This window comes from Varroa jacobsoni, unplaced genomic scaffold, assembly GCF_002532875.2.
Source record: "Varroa jacobsoni isolate VJ856 unplaced genomic scaffold, vjacob_1.0 scaffold_696, whole genome shotgun sequence".
Classification (NCBI taxonomy): Eukaryota; Metazoa; Arthropoda; class Arachnida; order Mesostigmata; family Varroidae; genus Varroa; species Varroa jacobsoni.
The window spans coordinates 207,425-230,177 of record NW_019213598.1 but is presented as its reverse complement, the minus strand read 5'-3'; the positions used below and the strand labels follow the sequence as shown (position 1 = coordinate 230,177).

General features: G+C 40.0%; 2 protein-coding genes and 1 long non-coding RNA gene across 13 annotated transcripts; 2 read left to right on the top strand and 1 right to left on the bottom strand.

Moving 5' to 3' along the window:
* Positions 1-994: 994 nt before the first annotated feature.
* Positions 995-10,567, top strand: LOC111262730 (uncharacterized). Of its 6 annotated transcripts, none has more exons than XM_086969303.1 (5): positions 995-1,693; positions 3,287-3,677; positions 5,850-6,299; positions 7,397-7,504; positions 8,283-10,567. In XM_086969303.1, exons 3-5 carry the CDS (start codon positions 6,167-6,169, stop codon positions 8,447-8,449), a joined length of 408 nt encoding a protein of 135 aa, XP_086825429.1. In that variant the 5' UTR covers positions 995-1,693; positions 3,287-3,677; positions 5,850-6,166; the 3' UTR covers positions 8,450-10,567. The 6 variants fall into 6 exon arrangements, with proteins under 6 accessions (XP_086825429.1, XP_086825428.1, XP_086825427.1 ...); XM_086969302.1 differs by having other exon boundaries at positions 5,366-6,299; XM_086969301.1 differs by having other exon boundaries at positions 5,363-6,299.
* Positions 10,568-14,176: 3,609 nt separating this feature from the next.
* LOC111262745 (U-scoloptoxin(18)-Er1a) lies at positions 14,177-18,308 on the bottom strand. 6 transcript variants are annotated; one of them, XM_022837231.2, is made up of 7 exons: positions 18,155-18,308; positions 16,993-17,097; positions 16,456-16,518; positions 16,118-16,236; positions 15,882-15,946; positions 15,585-15,643; positions 14,177-14,511 (listed from the first exon to the last, which is right to left on the bottom strand). In XM_022837231.2, exons 1-7 carry the CDS (start codon positions 18,197-18,199, stop codon positions 14,443-14,445), a joined length of 525 nt encoding a protein of 174 aa, XP_022692966.1. In that variant the 5' UTR covers positions 18,200-18,308; the 3' UTR covers positions 14,177-14,442. The 6 variants fall into 6 exon arrangements, with proteins under 6 accessions (XP_022692966.1, XP_022692968.1, XP_022692969.1 ...); XM_022837233.2 differs by having other exon boundaries at positions 15,594-15,643; XM_022837234.2 differs by lacking the exon at positions 18,155-18,308 and adding an exon at positions 17,230-17,329.
* Positions 18,309-18,470: 162 nt separating this feature from the next.
* Positions 18,471-21,720, top strand: LOC111262746 (uncharacterized). The gene is made up of 2 exons (XR_002681830.2): positions 18,471-18,568; positions 20,424-21,720. It is a non-coding gene; the product is annotated as an uncharacterized LOC111262746 (long non-coding RNA).
* Positions 21,721-22,753: the final 1,033 nt, after the last annotated feature.

Below are 22,753 nucleotides of genomic sequence, written 5' to 3'. Positions count from 1 at the left end.
TAGTGAGGTTACCCACTTTTCCACATGAGATACCTCCCTGCACGGGAATATGGCCCCTTATGCATCCTCTAACCCTAGCAAAGCATCGTCTGACATGTTACTCAGTAGTAACCTCACAAGCCGTTCTCTTTTATTCAAGATGTCCTTTATTAGAGTCTCATGCACCTATCAAACCCTCGTGATCGAACAATGAAGGATACAAACCTTTCATGCCGCTTGCTAAGGTCAGTATCATTTCTTTAATCGACTTTCTCTAGTGTTGATAAACGCCCCGCATATATCGCCAGCGTGTGGTGTGCCCTAGCTTCCAGGGTCGCAGTGTAGAAAACACAGATGTCCAATAGAGTCTTACCAATTTCGTGAAGATAGCTTTGAAAAGTACCCTGAGCCATGCGTGAGGTATTAACTGAGCTCCTCACCATCGGATCATGTAGTCCAGACCTTTATGTTAGAGGCGATGTCCTTTACTACCACTTTCGAGGAAACATTAACTTTCGCCATCCTTTATTCCTACCACAATCTAAAGAATTTGCCCTCCGCGTTATCCGTCAGATCGTGTAAGAACATGCGCTTTTCTTGCTGTCACGTCCTAGGGACAGCGGATGTTTACCTTATTCAGCCTTCCCATTGTTAAGCGTTCGGTGACAAAAGCGTTGATTTGGTTTCGTGCGGGGCAAAAGCAGAATTAACCTGTAAGACAAACGATGTTTCGTCTCTTCCTCCTATTTGCTGCTATTGTTGAGCCTTATTATTATTATTATAAAAAGGATAATTTCAACATATTAGCAAATGTATCCAGCAAAATTTCTTTGTTTCTACGTTTGTTTACGGGTTTTTCGGGAATCAAACCGAAGTTACGTCCCGCGCTAATTTCATTTACCCGACCGACAAAGCAGCGAATCAACAAACGCCACTGTGTACAGTTCAAGATCGCAGCTCCTACTGGCGTTTTACCTTCCTGGCGAAGAGCCTGTTCTGCGTCTACCGCTCATATTGCTCGCGCCGTGTGTATGAGAGCTGGTGTCTGCGTGTTCTGCGCTGCCTGGCGCCGTAGCTGCATGCGCTCACCCGCCCGCACATCGGTCGTTGGATATCCCATCTGGTCGGGAATCGAACACCCAAACCGCACCGCCACTGACGTGAAGAGGCAGGCAGGAACTATCCAGCCATATGCGTGAAACACAAGCCAATTTAGCTTTCTTTTTTTTGTTTGTTATCAAATAGCTTACTGATCCTCGGCAGCTGCTTAATAGGCGCAAGAGCGCCTTTAGCAGTTTGGGACAGTTTGAACAAGTAGTACTATATAATAATGTTGTTGTTTTTTTGTTTATTAACAATTTGAGGATTCTGTGCCTCCATTGTCATTGTACCGAGGTCGTTATCATAATAGCAGTAACGATAGAAAAAAAAAACAAGTTGACTTCCCGGTGAGAAGTCTCCGAGGAAGAAATTGAATCAAGTTAAACAGTGTGTGTCTACGAAGCGCTAGAAATAATGTGCGCTTGGTTACCCATTTGATGTTTTCGATACTGTGGGATGTTGGTTGTTTTTCGTTGGCTTCGCGTGAAGTACCATTGATCTGTGTGATAGCATACGATACGTTGGTAAATCTGTGGAGTTTATTAGTAATGCTACGTTGGTCTATGACAATTAAACAGCAACTCGAATTGAGAGACATCGCATGAAAGCTATGGTAAGTTCGAGAGAAATGCTGTACAACAAAACGTTTGTTGAATTCCGTTCCCGCATTTAAATATGATACACCAGGTGGGGAAAGAGAGAAGCTTATTTGTATGGAGTACTTGTTTCAAGTGTATAGTAAGTGTTGCTCGTGCTTTTCGTCTATTAAGTGTCACTGTAGAATTGTGTAAGATCCACAAAGCATTTGCGTATAGTTGCAATGTACATGGGTTTCTGAAATGATTGCGTAACACGGAATCATTTAAATTATGAAAGAGAAGGGGAAACTATTTTAGAAAGTAAGTCTCGGTCCGTTTGTGATTATTAGCAAAACACTGTAAATTGTTTAAGAAATTCTGGTTAGACACTCTTGAACTACTCAGCGGTTGAATGACACCTAGACGTATTAGTTATCTTCCTTAGGATACTTCATTTTGACAGATAGATACTGTGATTATTACTGGACGTTTTTCTACCCGATACACGCTGTGCTGTCATTTCATGGTAACAATATAATGTGGATGCTAGATCTGACGAAAAATATCACTGCACTTTATATTTAGATGGTAATCGAAAATCAGTAGACTAAATCGTGCCATCTCTGCCTCCTCACAGAATTAAACACGTTTCATTTCTTTGAGCACCTAGGACAAAGGTTCTTTACCGAGACATTTTTAGGTGAAACATTGTACTTGTGAAAGTGTTGGTCGAGAGAGATGCGATACTTCCGTTATATCGAGTGTTGGTAATCCAGACCAAACTAAACAAAAGGAACTCTGAAAGATAAGCCAAAAAGCGTGTTCAAAATTGCCCGAAAGTCGGCCATATCTGTGAGCTGTAAAAACTACAAAGGTTTCATGATAGCGAAAGTCTATATCCTACAATTAGCTAACACCTTGTTTCCTAGCAAAAAGGTGTAAGTCAAAAAGAGAAGACTGAAAGCGAACCGTCCCTGCAGTGTCCGCCATTCAATAGAATGTCGTCAATAAAACACGAAGCAGATAAAAGCAGGATAAGTATTTGTTTAATAATAATATTTATCTGTGATGGTAAATAGGGGATCTTTAATAACAACTATTTCGATAAAGTACCGTTTTCATAATATGTATGTATAAGTATGGATAATTGGTTTATGAAAATGTTGGCTCGTATCAGCGACCGTAACGCTGTAGCGACTGCATCCGACCGTTGTGTTATCGTTTCTCGTCGTTCAGTTACACCTACACAATATTTGACGACGTCCGCGAATGAGAAAGGAATTGTGTGCATTCGGACTCCCGAACAAAATGGAGGAAGCATCAGCGTAACACCTACGTTGTACCAGCTATTTTGCAAGATTTAAGAGATTCGTCTGTAATAGGAAGTAGAATAGAAACTCTAGTCTTACTACGCCTTATCTTTTGCAATAATTCTACTAGCAGGAGTGATAGCCAAAAGTATATCAATGATTTTAGCGGAAGGATACGGCGCATGTGAACTTGCGCACGAAATGGCGGGAAAGTGAGGAATTCGTGGGCAAGCCACAAATTTATTGACACCGGTCTTCTTTAAGTGGGATAAGGCCGAAAAACGTGAAAGCAAGAGAGTAAGCTAAACTCCATTACAGGTGCAGAAGCAAATGATACAGAGGATATGAACTGGTGCATAAAAAGTGATGGACACGACTTGGGATATCAGGCCGTTAGAAGTCTTATGAGGAAGGGAAAGATTTCTTATAGGAAAGAACAAATGCTACCAGTGTCAACCGGAGGAACATGCGTGGACGATGCGTGGCTACGAAGCCAAGCGTGCGTATTGCAGGGCTCGCGTAGTAGAGTTTTAAACATGTCAAGCGCAAGAAGTTGTGGCACACTTCTACCATTCGAAGGTCTTCCAAAGGTAACCTGGAAAGGACAAATGGAGGGACACGTATTTGAAGGTTGCGTGGCTGCGATGCCGAACTCGTTCACCTCTCAGCTTCTTTCGTAGTGTCAAAAGGGTCTCTGGAACTAGAAGTTGTAAGTCACTTCAGGCACCCGTGATAATCATAATCGATTTTAATACTTTGCTCTCGAAAACTCGGTGTTTAATTGATAACTTTCTTCTCGTATAAATAAAAATATCCATTTCATTTTATGGGTTGATGTTTCGGTACTAAGTTGATGCGTGATGGCTTTGAATTAACTTACGCACATATGCTTGGTTCCAGTCTGATTTCTGAGGATAATTAGTGCAATGGCTGCTTGATTCGAGTAAGAAATCCATATTGTTTTGTCCCTGTACGAACGCAATTATTTATTATTTAAATACACCGCGAATTTATACGTAACTTTATACTGTATGCGTATGGTTTAGGCAGCCAAATTAGTTTGCCAGCGATTGAACATCTATAGCAAGATGATGCTGCTCTATACATTTATTGTGGTGCTTTTATGCGGAACGTAACTTTTCGAGTTCATAAGGGATGCTTTGATGCGGCTTTTTTTCTACACATTTGTTCGTTTTGTACGCAAGATGCTCATTGATGACAGTCGTTGGCATTACAAAACCAGCAATATAGTGGACTCTTTACAGATAGACATCGAATTGTAAAGTTACGGCGCTGTAACGGTATTTCACCCACATTTCCATAGAGCAAGTCATTGTGGACAAATCATACTCTTATGAAATGCTTAGATGAGAGTTCCGAGTAGTTTTGTTACATGCGAATCACGCCAAGAGACAAAGCCATGATTTGTATAGGATCATTGCCCATAGTATGTCTAAGTACGTGTTCTAGCCATGGTCTCGGCGTGATAACCGATGAAATTGATTACACTAAATTACATGGCAACAGAAGCCGATACCTTTTATTTTGACAGTGGTACCCGCGTTACGCACAAATTGTCGCCGAATGTCGACCGGATGCTTCTATTTTCATTTCTTCAGTACCCTAGGTTTACGGGATCGTTTTATTAGCAGCCAGACTGTAGAAATAAACAGTTGTAAGAGGACAAATGCTTTTCAACGATATGAATGTATGCTAAAATACTTAACTTAATACTGTGGAAGAGTTGCTGCTGCGGACGTTCTGTTTAAGTACTCTTTAGACAGAGGCCGTATCGAATCTAACCTTGAGATTCGATTAGATGTTACGTACCCAAGAGGGGACTCACCGATCGACGTACTACGCTATCTTTTAAAAACCTATGTTTTCCACGTATCTACATAATACTTATTACGTTACCAAGGATGAGTTGCTTATAATAAGGCAATACCGGCTGACCCACAGGCTGCGTATTGATAAAATGTTGGACATTTTTTTCGGATTTTTATGCAGCTGGCTACCATCGGTCGATTTTAGCTTTCATTTTCAGTAGAAAAAAACACCTTATCCACCTTAGTTATTATCACCAAGAATTTCGTGCAAACCCCAATGTAATGAATGGCTAAAAACTCTAATGAAATACAGCAAAAAACGTTAAGTGCAAAAATTATGGTCATTTGGTTTCCTTTGATTTACCCAAGTCGAGATATCTGATTTTTACTAATTACGTGCGAACACATAGCTGGCTTCGCATTGTATAGTTTCCTTCTCGAGTCACCGTACCTCGGGTGTTTTAATGATACAGCGAAGTAGGACGTAACGAATTATTTAATTTTCCTAATATATACACAACGTAGCGAGCTCTGGTTACTGAAACGATCAATTTCATGCGCAAAGAAGGAGAGAATTGCCCGTGGAACGACTGCTTGCTCGGCGTTGGCCTGTGCTGTACTGTTATTGCCTGGAGGAGGAAGGGGAGTGGTGCGTCAGCTTCTGTAAGCCGCTGGCGAGGCGGCCTAGCAGTCTAACAACCTCGCTTGCCTGCATTGTCGGGACGGCTTTACGCATCACAACGGTCAACGGTTTGAAACAGCTGAAACACATTCCAAATGGAATAGAGCAGTAACAGTTCTTGTAGAGGGTGACATCGAGAAACTACAGAAGTTAAGACTAAGTGTACTAGCCAATGTGTATGTGTGTGCTTAGTGCTTTTTGTGAGTGATGTTAGCAATGTTTTGCTTCCGACTCTACTAGTCGCTCGTTGTGGTATTCGAGGAGCTTCGTATAGTGCTGTTCCTTCAAGTCGGAAAACAGCGTCATCAGGACTTACGGAGCTCATCATACCCGCCAAGAGAGTGTATAAATTTCATTTGATCTTCAACAGGCTGCACATAGCGATCGTCCCGGCCTAGGTGCTCGGTGTGCTACTACTAAGATTGTTGCAAAAATTACTGATCTAATTACGAGAGTGAAAATCCACAGTCTAGAATCCAAGGTTTGTTTGCTGCTCGAACGAGGTGTTGCGATGTCCGCGATTCATCAACTTGTGAGGCTGTCTGTCCTCCTCGGAGAATAGATCTAGACTCGTCTCGTCGTCTCAATGGTGTCGGAGGCAGCGTCCTGCGTCGGGAAGGTGCAGCTGGCCTGGGACATTCCTCCTGCGGAAGCTATAGAACCGCTTCTCCTGCGACCGAAACCGCTATGAGAGTTCGCGGCGAGGTGCTTCGCGCCCTCTTGTTAATCCTTCTATCAGTCTGCCTTGTGGTTTCCCTGTGGCTTTCAATTGCGCTAGGCAGTTGGCAGGAAGAGATACAGACGACTACAATAGGAACTGGTAAGTTAAGACTGGTCATATTTATTGGTTATTAAAGAATAATAGTTGACTTATTGCTATGCAACATTAACGATGTATAATGAGGAGAAGAAAAAAGTTTGAAATTTTTCAAGGATTTTCGGATCCTCCTTTATTTTTGAAAATAGGCTTTTCTGAAATCGATTATCATTTAATTGGTCGTTATAACCGCTGCTTTCGATATAAATGTCTACGTTTTTGCTCGTTTTCGTGTGAATCTCACATTGTTTTCCTAAACTTGCCACCATTATGCAAAAATATTTTCGAAGCAAATATCTGTGCACATGTTTACCATGTTGGGCAAATACTTTGCAGGTTACACCTTTGGCTTGCGATATGTTTTTTACGATAGGCGAAAGTAGCGAGAGTAAATACTTACTATTGATTCTATCCATCATTGCTGGAAAATAGCTTAAATTAATAATCATGTGCTGATTCGACATAAGCACCACATCGATCACATAATGGCAAACGGCAAAATTTTTAATTGACTCTCACATATCTGATCAATATCATTGTTGTTAAACTTAATTAGAACTGGTGACAACATTAGTTATCGCACTTGAAAATAACTTCAGAGGTCACCTCTGTGAACTCGTATGCAGTTGGAGCCTATCCATAAAGTTACCCTGTATGGGAAAACGACGCGAACCTCAGTCTTCCGAAGTTACCGTTCAATTATTTCGATTTTTTGCGCGTAAATATCTATTTAGGTAGTCACATTTAGTATTTTAAAATACATAACGTACTCTAAGGGGATGGCAAACTTTGCTTAAAATTGTACAAGTAGTTTAAGATTCGGGGCGAAAGGCGATACGTTTTATAGATCTTTCAACTCACTTTTGCTTTAGAATATTCATTATTTATATATATATATATATATATTCATGGTTACCGCTGGAAGCATTTAAATTCAGTTACTCTTTCATCGGGTTTGCGAATATATTTTTAAAAATAGTAAATATAATAATTTGTTTACTGTACGTTCAAAAATAACCCACATAGAAAATCTCATAAGCATAGCGTAAATATCATATTTCTAAATCGATATCCCCTTTTTGTCCTTTTTGAACTTTCAGGATGCTCTTTGGAGCAGAATCTCACCTGTACAGGTGCCTGTACAAATAAATTATGGTATGACTGCTCCGAGTATCTGGGTGGAAAGGGCTGCTTCGTGTCTTATTGTGGTCAGTAACAAACATTAATTTGTCTTTACACTAACTCTATATATAGTCTCATGCAGCAATGACTTCTGCTGCCAAATCTGACATCATTGCGAGTGGATTCAACAATAGATCGACATTAGACATGTATATATCTATATATTTGCCTTAAAAAGCCCGATAACAACTGAACTTGGCAGTTTTACACGAGGCGCAGTTTAGAAACAAGTCTACTCAGATGATACGAGACAAAATTAATTGCCGCGAACAAGCATGATTGTTATTTGTTAACGGTACCGTGTGAGAGCATAGGTTTAGTGAAAGATGAATTACCTTTTTTCATGATTGATTTATGGTACCTTACACGAATATACCTTACCTGCTAACTATTTATCAGATGCAGCGAAGTTCCTGTAGTTTGTTTTGAATTAGAAGAACTGACCTCGAACGCATCTGTTGCGCATCCGAGCTCCAGATACATCGCTGAACTGTCAATCAAACACGTACTCTTTCTACACATTACATCTGTCCATCGTAGTTTTCTGTCCTCTTCCCCAATGTCTGATGAGTACACGCGCCACTAGAAAGGCCGTGACGTTAATAGTTATATGCAGACAGCAAATAACGAATGTTTAAAATTATATTTAAAGGCAAGCCTACTTCTCTAGTTTTTATTTCTCAAGCAAGAAATTTGTCCTAAATATGTTACATCATCCCAATAAAAACTGTCACTTCTTCATACGGCCGTTTCGTCAAATGTAGCTAATCGGTTTAATTCTGACGTACCTGGTGTATCTTTCAGTTCCATGCACGGACCCTATCTATTCGTACGACGGGCAGGAATGTCCGTTCCTATATGCCGAAAAAGAAGAATGCCCCTCATATTGCTGGCATCAGGTTCCGGAGCCCGACGAGGACCTCTTTGACGAGGAGAAATTTGAAGAGGACCAGGATGATGAGCTATATTGAGCACAGAAAGCCAAGCCACTACTAAATGTTTAAGTGAAGGACAAAGAGAAGGCATTTCTTTTAGAGAGGGTGCGCCACCTTCACAAGCGATATTTTTGCTCGTTTCAATAAATAGGGACAGAAAACATTCCCACTGGCTAAATGAATTTTAGGACTAGTAGTCAAAAGGATGAAATCGTTCTTGTACACTTCAACTGATACAGAACGTTTGAAAAGTGAGAGTAGGAGACGATTCACATATGTCGCAGCGTCGAGCGATCGAGTGAACATGTCCGGCGCCATAAATGCACAAAGCTTCAGTGGGAACGCTTCCGTTATGAAGAGAGAACTTAGGCCACAATTAATACCACCTAGCTTTTAAATAACTCAGAACAGTCGATTTCTTTATTTGAAAGCGGATAGCTTTTACAAAGTTGCCCTTCGTAGTGCATAGCAAAAAAATATATATGTGAAGTAAGATATAAATTGTAAATTAGCAGACGATCGTAAATGACAAATCGTGGAAACCGGTAGCACTTTTGTTATCCGTAAAAGTACATCTAATAATGATTTTAACAGTAATATGAGCCTATTGTTTGAGCGCTTTGCGTTGACCACTGATAGTGTAATTCACGGATGTTTTTCTCCTCTATCTACAGTTTCAGTATATGACAAATAATGGACTCATTATTAAAATTAATATGGATCATTGAGTCATTTACTGTTATCACATGTTGTTTACTTACACTCGTACTAATTGATTTGGATGTTAGTATTTCAAAATTGCCCATGTTGCTCTGTGTAAAGAAGAGAACGTCTGCCGGTTGAGAAGCAGTTGTTACTAGGTGCAAGTTTCTATGGCTGAATCTGTATAATGATACGCACGTATGTAGCATACGTACGGTTGGTTAAGGTTTCTTCATGCATATACTATTCGAATTTGCAGACTCGGAAATTGTTATAGACCAAAACGGAGTCATCTTTCAAGAAAGTAGGCGTTTCTTTAGAGCTTAGAAGTGAAGACGTCATTCTGTATCAGGCTGCCCCATGACGCCGATACTATAGAAACACGTCACTTTCAAAGGAGGAAGATGTAGATACTAGAAACATGTGAACTTTTTGCAATTATGCAAAACTGGATGCAAAATGCTACCTTCGCTTATGAAAAATCAAATGATGTTCTAACAAGACTCAAACGATGAAGAGCCCGATACGTCGACTGGCAATCATTGTGGACTGCTTTATGCTGCATTCTCAGGCTGATACATCCTTATGCATATGAGAAGAAGCGTGCATCCATAACCGTAATAATAACCACCGAATTCGCAGAGGCAGCCCAGACACCAAAGCCTTTTTGACCAAAACTCTATTTACAGGCGAACTTAGTTTAAAATTTAAAGGGTTGTCTGGGCAAAAAAAAAGTAAAGGGAGAGAGAGTTCAGAGTAAAAAGCTATTGTGGTTGATTGTGGATAATGTTCCTAAGTGTTAAATGGCTAGTAGTGTTGGTTAAGGAGTACAAAATGAAAATGATGACATGGGGGTTCCTTGTTCGTGCAGTTTCATATATATATATATATATATATATATAATATATATATATATAAAAGTAATATTGACGATAGGATAATCGTGTGTGCAAACAAAGTGAATGCGAAGCAGAAGTTTTTTTTATAAATAAATGCTATTTTTGTTACTATTATCTATAAAGCGTTGTACGTCTTTTGTCGAAGGTCGAATTGTGCGGTGTGAAACTATTATAGAGACGTCTCTTTATAACTCTATGAATTTAATCGAAAGTTGATGAAGTGAGCTTACAAAAACATTTACGTTTGCAAATTAAACGTACTTTACAATTATGCTTAGAACAGCTTCATTTTGTGTATAATATTATAAACTTAAAAAATTAATTATTTTTACTATTACTATTTTATTATAATATTAAACATTATTATAACTATTTATAAAAAGTTCAGCAAAAATAAAGCCAAAAACATTTTCATTAAACATTAAATTTTTTAGTCTAGACTAAGTACCTAGTCTATGTATGTAGATGCATATGTAGATGCGAAAATCTACTTAAATGAAATAAATAATACTCAAAAAATGTGCACGATATACGTGTTGAAAACATTCTTGAATCTATTGCGTATTTCATTATAACATATATAGTATATATAACAGTATAACATTACAATAGTCCTAAGTCAGATCTCAAAACTCTCAAGTAGATTGTATTTATCGTTCCTGAGTTATCGACCTCTCCGCAACTCAAAATCACCCATTCTAGGCCGTTTGTTTAGTTTATTTTTATATCATTCACAAGCAATGTTTTCGATGATAGGCCCCTAGGACAGAAGAACCGACCTGTAGCGTAAATAGATCTGTGCAAATGCGTTGAAAAGTATGTGCAATGCGTATCTGCTACCATTGAAAGCAATTCAGCTGAACTTTTGCTTTTTTTGTGGATACAGTTACAGCAGAACAAAATCGTTTTATCAACTGGATTATTGTATTTTCTCACAACGCTTGCTCATTTCCTTCTTATTTCTCCCTGTGGAAGCGTCGGAACCGTCAAAAAGGTGACTTCGCCACCATGATTGCTCATTAATTCAGCATAGAGTGTTCGAATTCGAGTAGTAAAAACACTTTTGAAGATGAATCGTTGATAATGAGTACATTAATTTATAGATGTTTTTTCTAGTTACAAAATAGTGGAATGTGCTGCTCAGTTCTTGGTATTACTTCATTCAACGGGAGAGTACTCAGCGTATCATTCTACGAAACTCAGCCAGTGCAGGTTCGTGCTGGTAAGAAGTTCTGCGCCTATGATGTCAAATATACCTCTGCATTGAAAAATTCTGGTATTCCATAGTGATCAACTAGGCCGCTGTCAGTGAATTAGAGGAGCCACTTTCAGATATTTTTGTCCTCTATTTAAAGGCATTTATCGCAGACTTACGTTTGATAGCAAAACAAATGCAGTTTCATGGTCTCAGTGACAAACAAGTAAAAACAAAAGAAATAAAAACTGACTTCGTATCTCTAATATCTTTATTTTGAATAATTAATTCAGCAGCTCGATCAGTTCGTCTAGGTTGACGGTTGATCGGGACATGCTCACAATTTGTCGCTCGCTTAGTGATGATTGTAGACAAAAGACTGGGAAAGTTTTCACAGTTCAATCTCGTTGGCTTCGACTTGACATTCTCGGAAGCGTCAGGGACGGATAATCAAAAAAGAAACAAACAAACATACGTCGTAACGCACACAAAACTCAACGGGCTCAGCTAACAGCCTTACCCTTACCCACTACTTACTTAGTACCGTACTAGAGGGAAGCAACGCGCATGAAGGGACGATTGAGTAAAGGCAAAATCTCGTTTTCTGCTTTTCTCCGAACGGGTCTCTATCTGCAGCGCAGTAGTATTTTGATTGTACCAGGCTTGTAGCGTGTAGCAAATGCAGATCGTTCGCTACGGTGTGTTTAAAAAGTCATAGCAGTCTTCGGTGCTTGAGAACGTTACGTGATCCCTTATTGAGATGCTGGGTAAGACGTCTGGGAAGCAGATATACGCTATAAATGTTTCGCAGCGCTATGGAATTACAATTCTCTTTGGGCATTTGACATTGTAGCTTTAGAAAAACTCTATCCATAAACGTCGTACAGTTGGTAGCTTTCCTAACACACTGTATATTAATTCTGTGTTAAGACAGTTAGCTGCTCGACTTTACTTCTGTTCGTTGTTGTTGGCGTAACTATCATGATTCGCACTAAAAGAAAAACAGGGAAGGATTAAGTCTGTGATCCTGCCTTTGTGCTCCTCATGGTCGTTAAATTTTAATGACACATTAAATCCGCGAAGAGGCTGTACACCGACGTGGCCCAGGATTTCCTCCGACGGAGCCGAACGGATGCAACGACTATGCAAACATCGTATAGTGTATATAGCACAGGCATTGTATTGAAAAGTTTAAAGACAAAGTAATTGTAACTCGTTTCTATTTAAAAATTCACATCGTACAACGTATCACGAATGTAGAAGCTCCTTAGGGGTCTCCTTAGACCAAGTCCGAACCAGGCCAAACTTGTAACGAATATTTCCATTATGATCACGATTTCCAACCTGACCAATAAGGTCGTTATCGTTTACTTGAACGACATATTTCTATTCGTACGAAGCCACCCTTAAATTAACTCCTATACCCCAATCGGCTGCATCGTTTGTAGGCGAAACAGTGTTCTACTTAAGTGGCGCAATTATACGCCTTGCCGATAAGCTTGTAGTAGACATGGATGCTTTACACAAAAAAGAACCAAAAGAATGAAATGTAGATTCGAATGGTCCGTGGATATCCATCGTGTTCACCTTATCATTACGCCGCCGGCGCTCTAAGCGCTTCTATTTTGGATACTATCGGTATCTAAGCTGCTATTTTTATCCAGCGACAACTTACCGTCGGCGGTGCTACCGCAACCAGCAAATTTTGCTAAAATTGAGAGCCTGGATCACACCCCTACCCTCATCATCTTCCCCAGTTCCAATATCTCTTGGAGAAGTTGTAACGCCCTTGCTCCGTGTGCCCTAAGGAGAACCAATTGTGTTTCGTCCTCGCACTATTGAGTCACACCCGAAAAGCCCCGCCCAACATCGCAATCGTCAGGCCCTTCTTGCTTGCCACGCCAGGCAAATTTCTGCCTATTCTGCCTACATTGGTTCCTTTGCACCCTTTTCGCCAGCGCGTTTGTGCAATTGGTACCTATCGGCTAGGGCATACCCTCGGAGAATAAAAAGAGGAAGACGAAGAAGTGGCGAGTATTTCCTGCCGTGCTAGGTTCCGCGTTGTCATTGGCGCGTCCGTATCGGCTAGATATGAAACCTTTATTACTTTTATTCAAGGTGCGATGTTCTTACATTCATTCATTCACAAGGCGAGTCTAGTCGTATGGCGGTGCAACGCTGTTCAATGTAAAAGGCTGCGAACCACCGCCTGATCTCCACTAACGTCCAGTATAGACACATATGTGAATCGATATATGCAGGACTGGTCCTGTTCCCCGTTTCCTATATCGGTACAGTAGAAAACGAATGTAAGATATATAGAGTTGCCCGTTTCTTTAGGTTTCCCCCAGCACTCGTGCCTTCCATTCTGCCGCTTCGCGGACGGCGAGAATAACTGGAGTGGTGGGTATCGGAACAATCGCGTGCTTTTGCGTAAAGCTGGGTCGGAAAGGTGGGTAGCACACAATGGTGCGCTGTTAGGTAAAGTGGTAAATTCGTCAATTTGGCTCAGCCTCTACTGTTGCCTGTACCGACATTTTCTATATTATATATACATAGATATAAAGCGAAAAGAATAAGAAAGTTGGAGACGAAAAACGAAAATGTCTCGGAAATCTTCGTGGTCATTTACGTACTGGCTCGTATTCTCTTATTTCAAATTTGTATGCTTCGTTTGGACGTCTCCGAATGGACGCAGTTAAACTGGTCTCACATTCCTTGATTAGAAACTCCAAACGTCATTGCAATAACTCAGGCTATTAATTGCTAACTAAGTGCATAAAAATGAAATGTTGAATCAATGGTTGTTAAGATCCCGACAGAGCAATGTAGATTCAGTAGATGTTTACAAATATTCTATAAAGCGTTACCTAATCAAACGCACTGCGACGCATATGATAGCAGACGACATCACATGCAGATGATAAAATAAGCAATAGAAGGCTTTAAAAATGAAAAAATCTATCATTTCTTACCGATGGCTAATTTATTAAATCGCAATATGAAAAGTGAAAGACAAAGTACTGACATTTAGTTTATTTAACATTTACATAGTGCATAAATACGTAGATAAAATAATCACAATGGAAATATACGATAACGTTTGGAACGTTACGGTAAACAAACCGCCGTTCTCGTTCAATTCACTCTGCCACTAATAAATACGGCCGCCGACCACTTTTTGGCCATTACGAATATCGTATTCGCGCCTAATTGTACAATTTAAATATTGGTTAATATCTAATTACTATTGAATTGTTAGGTCGTGTTCGTTGCACCGTCGTCGAAATAATTGTAACATCCTACAACAAACAAAAAAAACAGTATCGAAGTTCAGTATTTTCGCCTGGAATTTGTAGAAAGTGCTAATGTGATAAACCAATAACATTGACTACAAATCTTGATTAGGTCTTTCTTACCTTACCTGTCGTTTCCACGAAGATTGTATCTTTCATGTTGTTATATGCCATTTTTGTGCTTATGATAAACAATTATGCTTCGTCTAATTTCAAATATCATGAATACGTTTAAAAATCGGTTCTCATGAAATCACTCGAAAAAGTCATTTTAACTATGACCATAATGAAATAAATCTATGAGAAGTTCAGCTTTTCGAAAAAATGCCGCACTCGATTCTAATCACGAAATGTTTACCGCCGTTGGGTGAATGAACGACAGCTCAGCTAGATATTAGCGGTCACATTGTTCGTCTAGTCAGCGTCGCGATTATATAGATTATATAGTTTATAGTATAGTATAGCGATTATAGTATTATATAGTTAACTCTTTGGATGTTTTGTTATAAAAGGGCCAAATGTATACACTCGCTTGTATGATCCACTTAACTTTATATTGTTGCTCTGCATAGATAATCACCTACAAAAATAAAAGAATACAATTGAACGGGCTCGGAAAAAATCGCCGCAAAAGCTCCGGTGGCGTTGCCGTTAAATACTGATAGTATGTATTCGAGAGAGTGTTTAAGCTTCGAGCTAGATGCTTGCTTTATTAGAAGTTAAATAATCTCGAAAAAAAAAATCTCTGACTACTATTATTACTGACATAAAACTATTATGAGGCATAAGTTTATCAATAACATTTATGTGTAAAGCATTAGTAAATGTACCTACGCGCATGATCTTCATATATGATATGTGGGTATAGGTAACTGTTTTTCAGGTAAATTCCATTAAATATGTACTCAATTCCCATGTGTAAGTAAAGGTGCTTTTCAAATAAGAACATTTAACCATCTATTCTACTTCTATTTAGATACAATGTTTATTTTATGGTTATGTGCAGATATCCTAGGCGTACATGTTCGAAAGGAGCGTTTCTCGTTTTGCCCTAATTACTTATTTCTGCATGTAAATACCTGATCGACCTTTGATTGTTGACACTGCCCTAGAAGTGATGTCTCAAGCCGGATGCATCCTACAAAATGTTAGTAGATTAAAGTTAGATCTTTGCGGTACAAGGCTTCGTCGGTTCATCATCGGTGCCCTGCAGCGTTCCCTCAACGATATCTCAACTTTTCTTTAGTACCGCCCGTTTCAAACCTGGGTTAACGCCCGTTATGTCGCTTCAATTTTTGCTGAAGAACAAATGATTTCGGCAATATTGGAGCAGAATACTAAAATAGTACAGAGAACCGAAATACAATGGCACAAACCTTTTGAATCAATGCAGGGGCAAGCACCCACGAAGTAGCCTCCCTTTACATTAGTTGTGGAACAGCTTTGTATGGAATGAAGTAACAAAGATTAAGCTTTTTTAATAGTGTAATATTCTTGGCCACTTTCTTTTACCCACAGAAAGCACATTCGTTAGGTCCAGGTTTTTTAACCTGAGAAGAATATTCCGCGATTTGAATCCGGACTCAATTTTCTTAAATTCAAAAGAATTCACCTTTTGCCAGGCGTGCCAAGATTTGCACACTGACGCCCCTGAGGGGAGTCGACGAGTTCTACGCAACAGCTTGATTCACATTGGTGGTTCCAACGACAGACCTCACCGACGGTCAGGTTCTAAAGCAGACAGCAGAAAATACGTAACCGTCAAATCATATATTGTGTTTTGCGAACAGAACTATACTATTTTGGCGCACATCTTAACGTGTTCAAACTACTGACGAAACGTATGCTATAGTAGAAGTGAAGTATACTTTGGCATATGTCTACGAGTACGTCGAAAAGTTGAAGTTGTCTCAAATTGAAAGACCCTAGGACCCTCAGGACGATACTCACCTTAATTTCCGTGAAAAGAACCCCATTTAGATCCCGCGAGATATCCTTTTGTTCGAATGGATTCTGAAGATAAATACTCAGTAATTAAATACATTATAATTTACCTAATATGATCTTGCTTACATGAAAACAGCACATTGTACTCGAACGAAATTTTATGAGCAGAACATCGCTGAGTCCATAAATTAATACTGCATCATTTGTGACTTGATGCAGAGCCACAGCTACTTCAGATCTTGACGGGACTTCGATTTAAAACGATTTATGCGATTTTGTCTATTTCCTTGACTTTGGTTTTATAGCATATTCAGTTTTAATGATACTGATAAGGGTCATATTTTAATGTACGACTATCGGGCCCTAAATACCCTATAAAATGAACATGCCAAGCTTATGATTTTTGCTTTTCGACGGGACAATTAGCTAATTTGAAAAACATTATTGTTTTTGGGTATGAAAAAGATCAAAAACATACGTTATTATGAACAATAATATTGAAAGATATGTCTCACAGTATAGCGAACACAAGACACTTACAAACCTATCCTGGTCCATAGCGGCATGTACGTTAATCACAAAAATAACCGCGATAAACTGCAATAATGTCCTATCCGAACAACTCATCTCTGGCCACTGAAATCTCTAAAATTGCACAGTCAACTTTAGTCTTCTAGCTTCTCTCTTCCCAGCCGTTCCCCTAATCATTCGTTGCTAAATCTTCACTGCAACCACCATTACACAGCCGTTGCACATATATGTTTCTAATGTGTTCACCTATTGAAACGCGTCAGAAAATCGCTTTCAAAAAGTCCTATTCTATCTACGTTCGTGACTGTTACAGCGGACGACAGCGGCTGCGGGGGCACGACGTTTGTGGTGTAGTGAAAAGGGTTTCATTTATGGACACGCCGTTTGATGTGTGGACGTTGGCGGTCCCTCACTCTCCTGTGGGAAGCAGTTATATCTCCAGTCCGGTCAGTGACATCATTAACCCGAATATTTCTCATCTTTTCTTGTTGCCATCCTGTAATAAATTTTTTCTTACCTACTTTTTAAATGTTACTACGGACAACTTATGCCCCCGCACTGGAAGTGAATCGTGTCATGGTGTCCATTTTACCACTAATGGAAACATGAAAAAAAATAAAAACAAGTGTAAAGCGACAGAAATAAACTATTATCCCGTTGCTAACAAAAAGTCTGATTTCTGACGTCCAACGAAAGCGTATGTATTATACACTTTCGCAGATATATGTACATTATATCACAAGTAGTCACCTCAAATCCTCACTAGCTGTTTCAGCAGCATTTACTATGACTTTTCCTGGAAGGCAAACCCTTCACTTTGTCGGATTGAATTCTTTGATCCGAATTCAACTCCTGACGTGTCGATCGGTTTTCGGCTTGTAACTCCTTCGTACAAAACATATTAAAGCCAGCTATTTTTTTTCACAGATACACATTTTGCCGAGCTGACGCTGTGGCCAGCCCCATGGCGTCAGCTATAGCTGGAAGCCCTCGGGCCCGCTCGGTTCATGTTACGCCTAGTCAGTGGCAGCCAAGTTATAAGCACCCCTCGAGTAAATATTCAACTGGCGCGCGCTGCTTGTGTATAATTGGACAAGAAGGCAAAGCATATATTAAAAGAGCTTCTGAAGATATATTTAACGATGATGGTTTAAGTTCACAAAAGTAATACCAAACTCGGAGCTCTGGTGCTGCACCGGCAGGAAGAAACACTCATCGAATAGTGAGTTACATGCACAGATGAGGAGTATATGGGCAGTCTACAGTCAAGCCCATAAGGTAGAGGACCTTGTGCGTTGCTGGGCGCTACCTGTACGGTTGTTCGATACTCAAAAAGTAAATATGCCTCTGTCGAACAGAGAATTGCCGATGGAACGCGCTTTCGGTACGTGACGCAAGCAATCGTTAGACACGGTTGTATAGCATGAATCAACGCATGATTTTCTTAGCAGCCGCGCGTCATGAGCGCTTGTACGATCCACTAATTAGACAAATTGTTTTACCTGATTTACTGCGCAAAATAAAGAAGGAGAAAAGGAGGATGCAAAGTTTGACCAATTTCAGACAAAATTTTTCACGAAAAGTAGTAAGTTTCAAATGTTTTACTCGGATGCGTTTCATCATATACGTTCAGCCATAAAACACCTCCACATGGGTACTATTAAATAGAGTTCGTCTTTTTTTTTCGTATTTGAGGCTAAAAGAAGGGACTAGAGAAGATTTTTAGTTAGCCACTGTATGAACAGTTCAGCTGGGACAAGCGGTTAAAAATAGTGTCATTGTTATTTCTGTGAACTTTAGCGCGGAAAATCTGTTCTTCGGTAAATTGTATTGTTTTGCCCTTAAAATTAGAGCGATAGTTATCAGAGTTACAGAACAGACCACGTAGGTTATATATATGGGAGGGCATTAATTAGCTAATTAATGTCAGGGAAATGTGAGTGAGACTTGAACTTGTAAGGACAACAACGAACGAAGTTGGAGGCATTGATTTAACATACGTCTGTATTAGCACTGACATATAAGTCGATGGAAAAGGGCGGATTAACATTGAGATGAGAGTGGTGTTTCTACGAAAAACGCTGGGGAAAGACCCGCAGCCTAAAGGTCAACGACTGTACGACGTGTTTTCCATAATCTTTTTGAATAATGAAGGAAAGAAACAACTATAACAGAAGAAAATACGATGCGCAGTGTCCACAAGAGATGGCCAGAATCGGGTATAGCCTAACTGTAGTTCACGGAGTATCACTTGGCCAAATTGTACTGGATCATTTATGTTCTTTGAAAAAACCAAAAGAACAAGTAGTATCCAAGATGGGCTTTGATCAGCTGAGCAAAGATTAGATATGTCGAACGCGTTGTCTTTGATCGAGAAAGTCGAACAAACAAACGTCCATAACCGTAGTTCAACTAGAGGCCAACTGAATTGCTTGAATACCGTAACAATGTAGCTGATTATTAACAAGCCCAATAATTGGAAAGCCGCTAAAAATGAAAAGTATGGATAGTTCCTAAATCATTTTTTAAGCAAAGGGCTAAACTAGGTTTAATGAATTACACGTTTGGATCATGAAGTATATCCGCAGAAAGACCATAGCGTACATGTTATTTGTACGTGCTTGTTTAAGACTCAGCTAGCAGAAGGGACGGCCTAATGAAATATAATTAGCTATGTGAGTTTTTTTTTTTATATTTTTAGCAATAGAAGAAACAATTTATTTTTTTTTATAGTGTCCTATTAATGAAACGCTATGGCGTTTGTTGCGCCGATTATGTCATAGTAAATATTATTATTCAGAATAAAGTTAGCAAAACGATAGTTAAATAACCATTTTTTCAGCGCGCACGTTTGCCGGATATTGTATTAACGGTGATACATTTTCTAATTTAAAATATCCTTTCTTCTGCTACTCAGCATATCTGAAGTGGCAGGGAACGGCCCATTCGAAAAGGAACAGCGAATCTACGGCACAGAACCTACTTGCTATGCAAAATGCAGCAAACATCTGGGCCGCTAAAAGACAGACTATCTCAGCAATATCGGCACTGAGGAATCTCCAGCCTAGGAACTGACGAAATGAATGATGGATCCTTTGACCATTTGGCTGCAACTCACAATTCCAAAAACTAACAACCTAATGTAAACAGTATTGATTCCAAAATACAGTAAGATAACTAAAACCTTTCATCGCATTCCATCGCAGTCCTAACTCAGAACCTAACCTAATCTAGTGGTTTGCCGAACATTTAAATTTATGCACTGTTCATCGCAGTCCACTTCGCCGCCCCGTCGATACAATCCTTAAACGAATATGCCATTTCTTTACGACCCCACTTACCTTTAATTTGGGTAAGTGAAGAAACTCTTCAAATCTTAACTAAGCACAAGATTTCTTCTTTGTATTCGTTCCGGTCGCCGAAATAATGTATTAATACAGGAACTGATCTGGGCAGCGATTCGCAGACGACTATGACGCCTTCGCTGACTCACTCCCGCGTAATGCCCCGCTATAACTGCCGCTGTCCTTTGCCGTGGTATCGGTGAATAATAAACAAGTCCTTCAACTCTCCATCTCTCATTGCGCACGTCTGGTCCTTTGTCGTTGCTCGCTTAGTTCTTGAGGCGCCTTATAGACAGGTTCAACCAGCGGCATCATCGTGCATCAACTGGGCTGGGCAGAGAGCAAAACTCAAAAAGCGAAACAAGAGATAGAAGGAAACTTCAGCTCTGTTAGAGGAGTGAAGTTGGAATGAGCAATGATCGGCCGGCACCCGGAACAACAAACAAACCGAACACGCACTCCACTTCCTCCGAGCGCCACTCGCCTAGACGTTTGACAGCAGTAAAAACACGCATTTCGGTGGTAACCCTAGCTAACAATTCTGCTAGAGTCATTAGTTCGAGTTCGCTTACAGCTACCCATTTGCTGGTACCCTCGATCGTTGCAGTGGCAGACCTCCAGTTTGAGCGCCAGTGAGCTTCGTCATCCGGCGGCTTTCGTCCGACGCTATCTCGTACCTAAGTAGTCTTAACATCAAGCGAACAGCCTCTTTGCCCTTCTGCCTGGCTAGACTATCGTAAAAATTTAATGACACATTAAGTTCAAGAAGAAGTGAGTTGAATATGGAAAGAACAGCAGTGAGGACGAAAAGGATTATAATTGTGGCGAGCAAACAGAAGAGAGTGTAAAAGCAACGGGACAGATATGCTGCAGAGGTTCCAAAGCTAAGTTGTTCATCGGGGGCCTGTTTTCCTCCAGGCTTCTAGGAACAGCGAATCAAAAAAGGGGCTACGTGGCAAAGCAAAGAGAGCAAAAAAAAATTATCTCTGTTCTGTTTGTATGTCAGCACGTACGTGCATGCGTGTGTGTTTATACACATCTGTGTAGTCTGATGTGTTTCCCAATGGTAATAGATTAAAAATAAAAGCCCTCTGCAAATGCGACTGAAGACTACAAAGATACTAACGTTTATCAAACCGATTGCGGCCACTAATTCTCGTTTAACGGAAAAGTAATATGAAGGTGGCCTAAGTGGTTCCTCTGGCTGAGAACGATCAGGAGCCGCTTCCTGACAACAATATATAGATACTACTAAATATTCTCTCTTTGGTTCATAAGCCTAAGAGTTTCTCTTTTTTCTTCAATTGATGTATGCATATTTTTATATTGGGATGGCAGAGTTGCGTCCAGTGGAGCGGAAACGATTTCTCAATAAAATACAGTAAATGCGAAAGCTAGCCTCAATTATTACGATTGTTTCAAGGGAGTTTTAAGTACCCTAAGAAAACAAGACGTGCTACGTGAAAAATGATAGTGATCACTTACTTTGACTAGATTGCCTTTAATCTGTCATAGATATAATAATTGTTGGTTACCAATTTCATTTGTCTAGTGGTATTTATTTCTTTCCCTATTTAAAATAATTGAAGGAACACTTTCGAAAAATGGCAAAAGAGCGTGATAGGGTCTCTTTATTATTGGCTGATGTAGGTAAACAGAACACTAGCCTTTAAAAAACAGTGCAGCAATTATATACATGTAGCTTAGCTTATTCTCTTCTTTCCTCACCTTTCAGATCTAGTGTTTTTTTAAGAAATAGGAGCATCTATTGAATTGCGTGATTCTTGCGTTACCCTATATACATATATCTTGGTTTTGGCTTTAGTTGTTCGACCAAACTTTCTACAAGTCGAAAGTCGAGCAGTTACAGCAAACTGTGAGGTCTTGAACGGCCATCAAGGGAGTCATGCAGGTTGCCGTTGGCATTTGCCCTATAGACCCGTGTTGTATAACCGTCCGCTCACCATCACACTTCGGCTAGAGTTCACGATGTTGCTAAATCCCTTTACCCCCCCCCCCCCCCGTCTACCCATCATCTGCCAGCCTTTACTATCTGTTCAGATAGAAAAGACTCATCCACATCCATTCGCCCCAACGTCAAGGAAAAGCTTGGCCACCATGGGAAGCGGAGCCCCGAGACCTGAAACTCTAAGCGCTCACGTTGAAACGGGGCTGAGGGGAGGCTAACCTCAGCGGAAGTAGCAAACTTTGCCAAACGTTTGGTGTGCTAAAGGCGCGCAAGTGGCCGGCAAAGGGGAGAGTAATAGGCACTCTCAGGCGGGAGAGCAACCGTTAAGAAATCACAGAACATGGAACCGCGAAGGCTGAGCCTATGTCTATGAAGAAAAAGCGTGCAAACTGGCCGGCCTATTCTAATTGCAAGAGCTATTCACCACGTGATGAAATGTGTCAAGTGGGAATTCGCT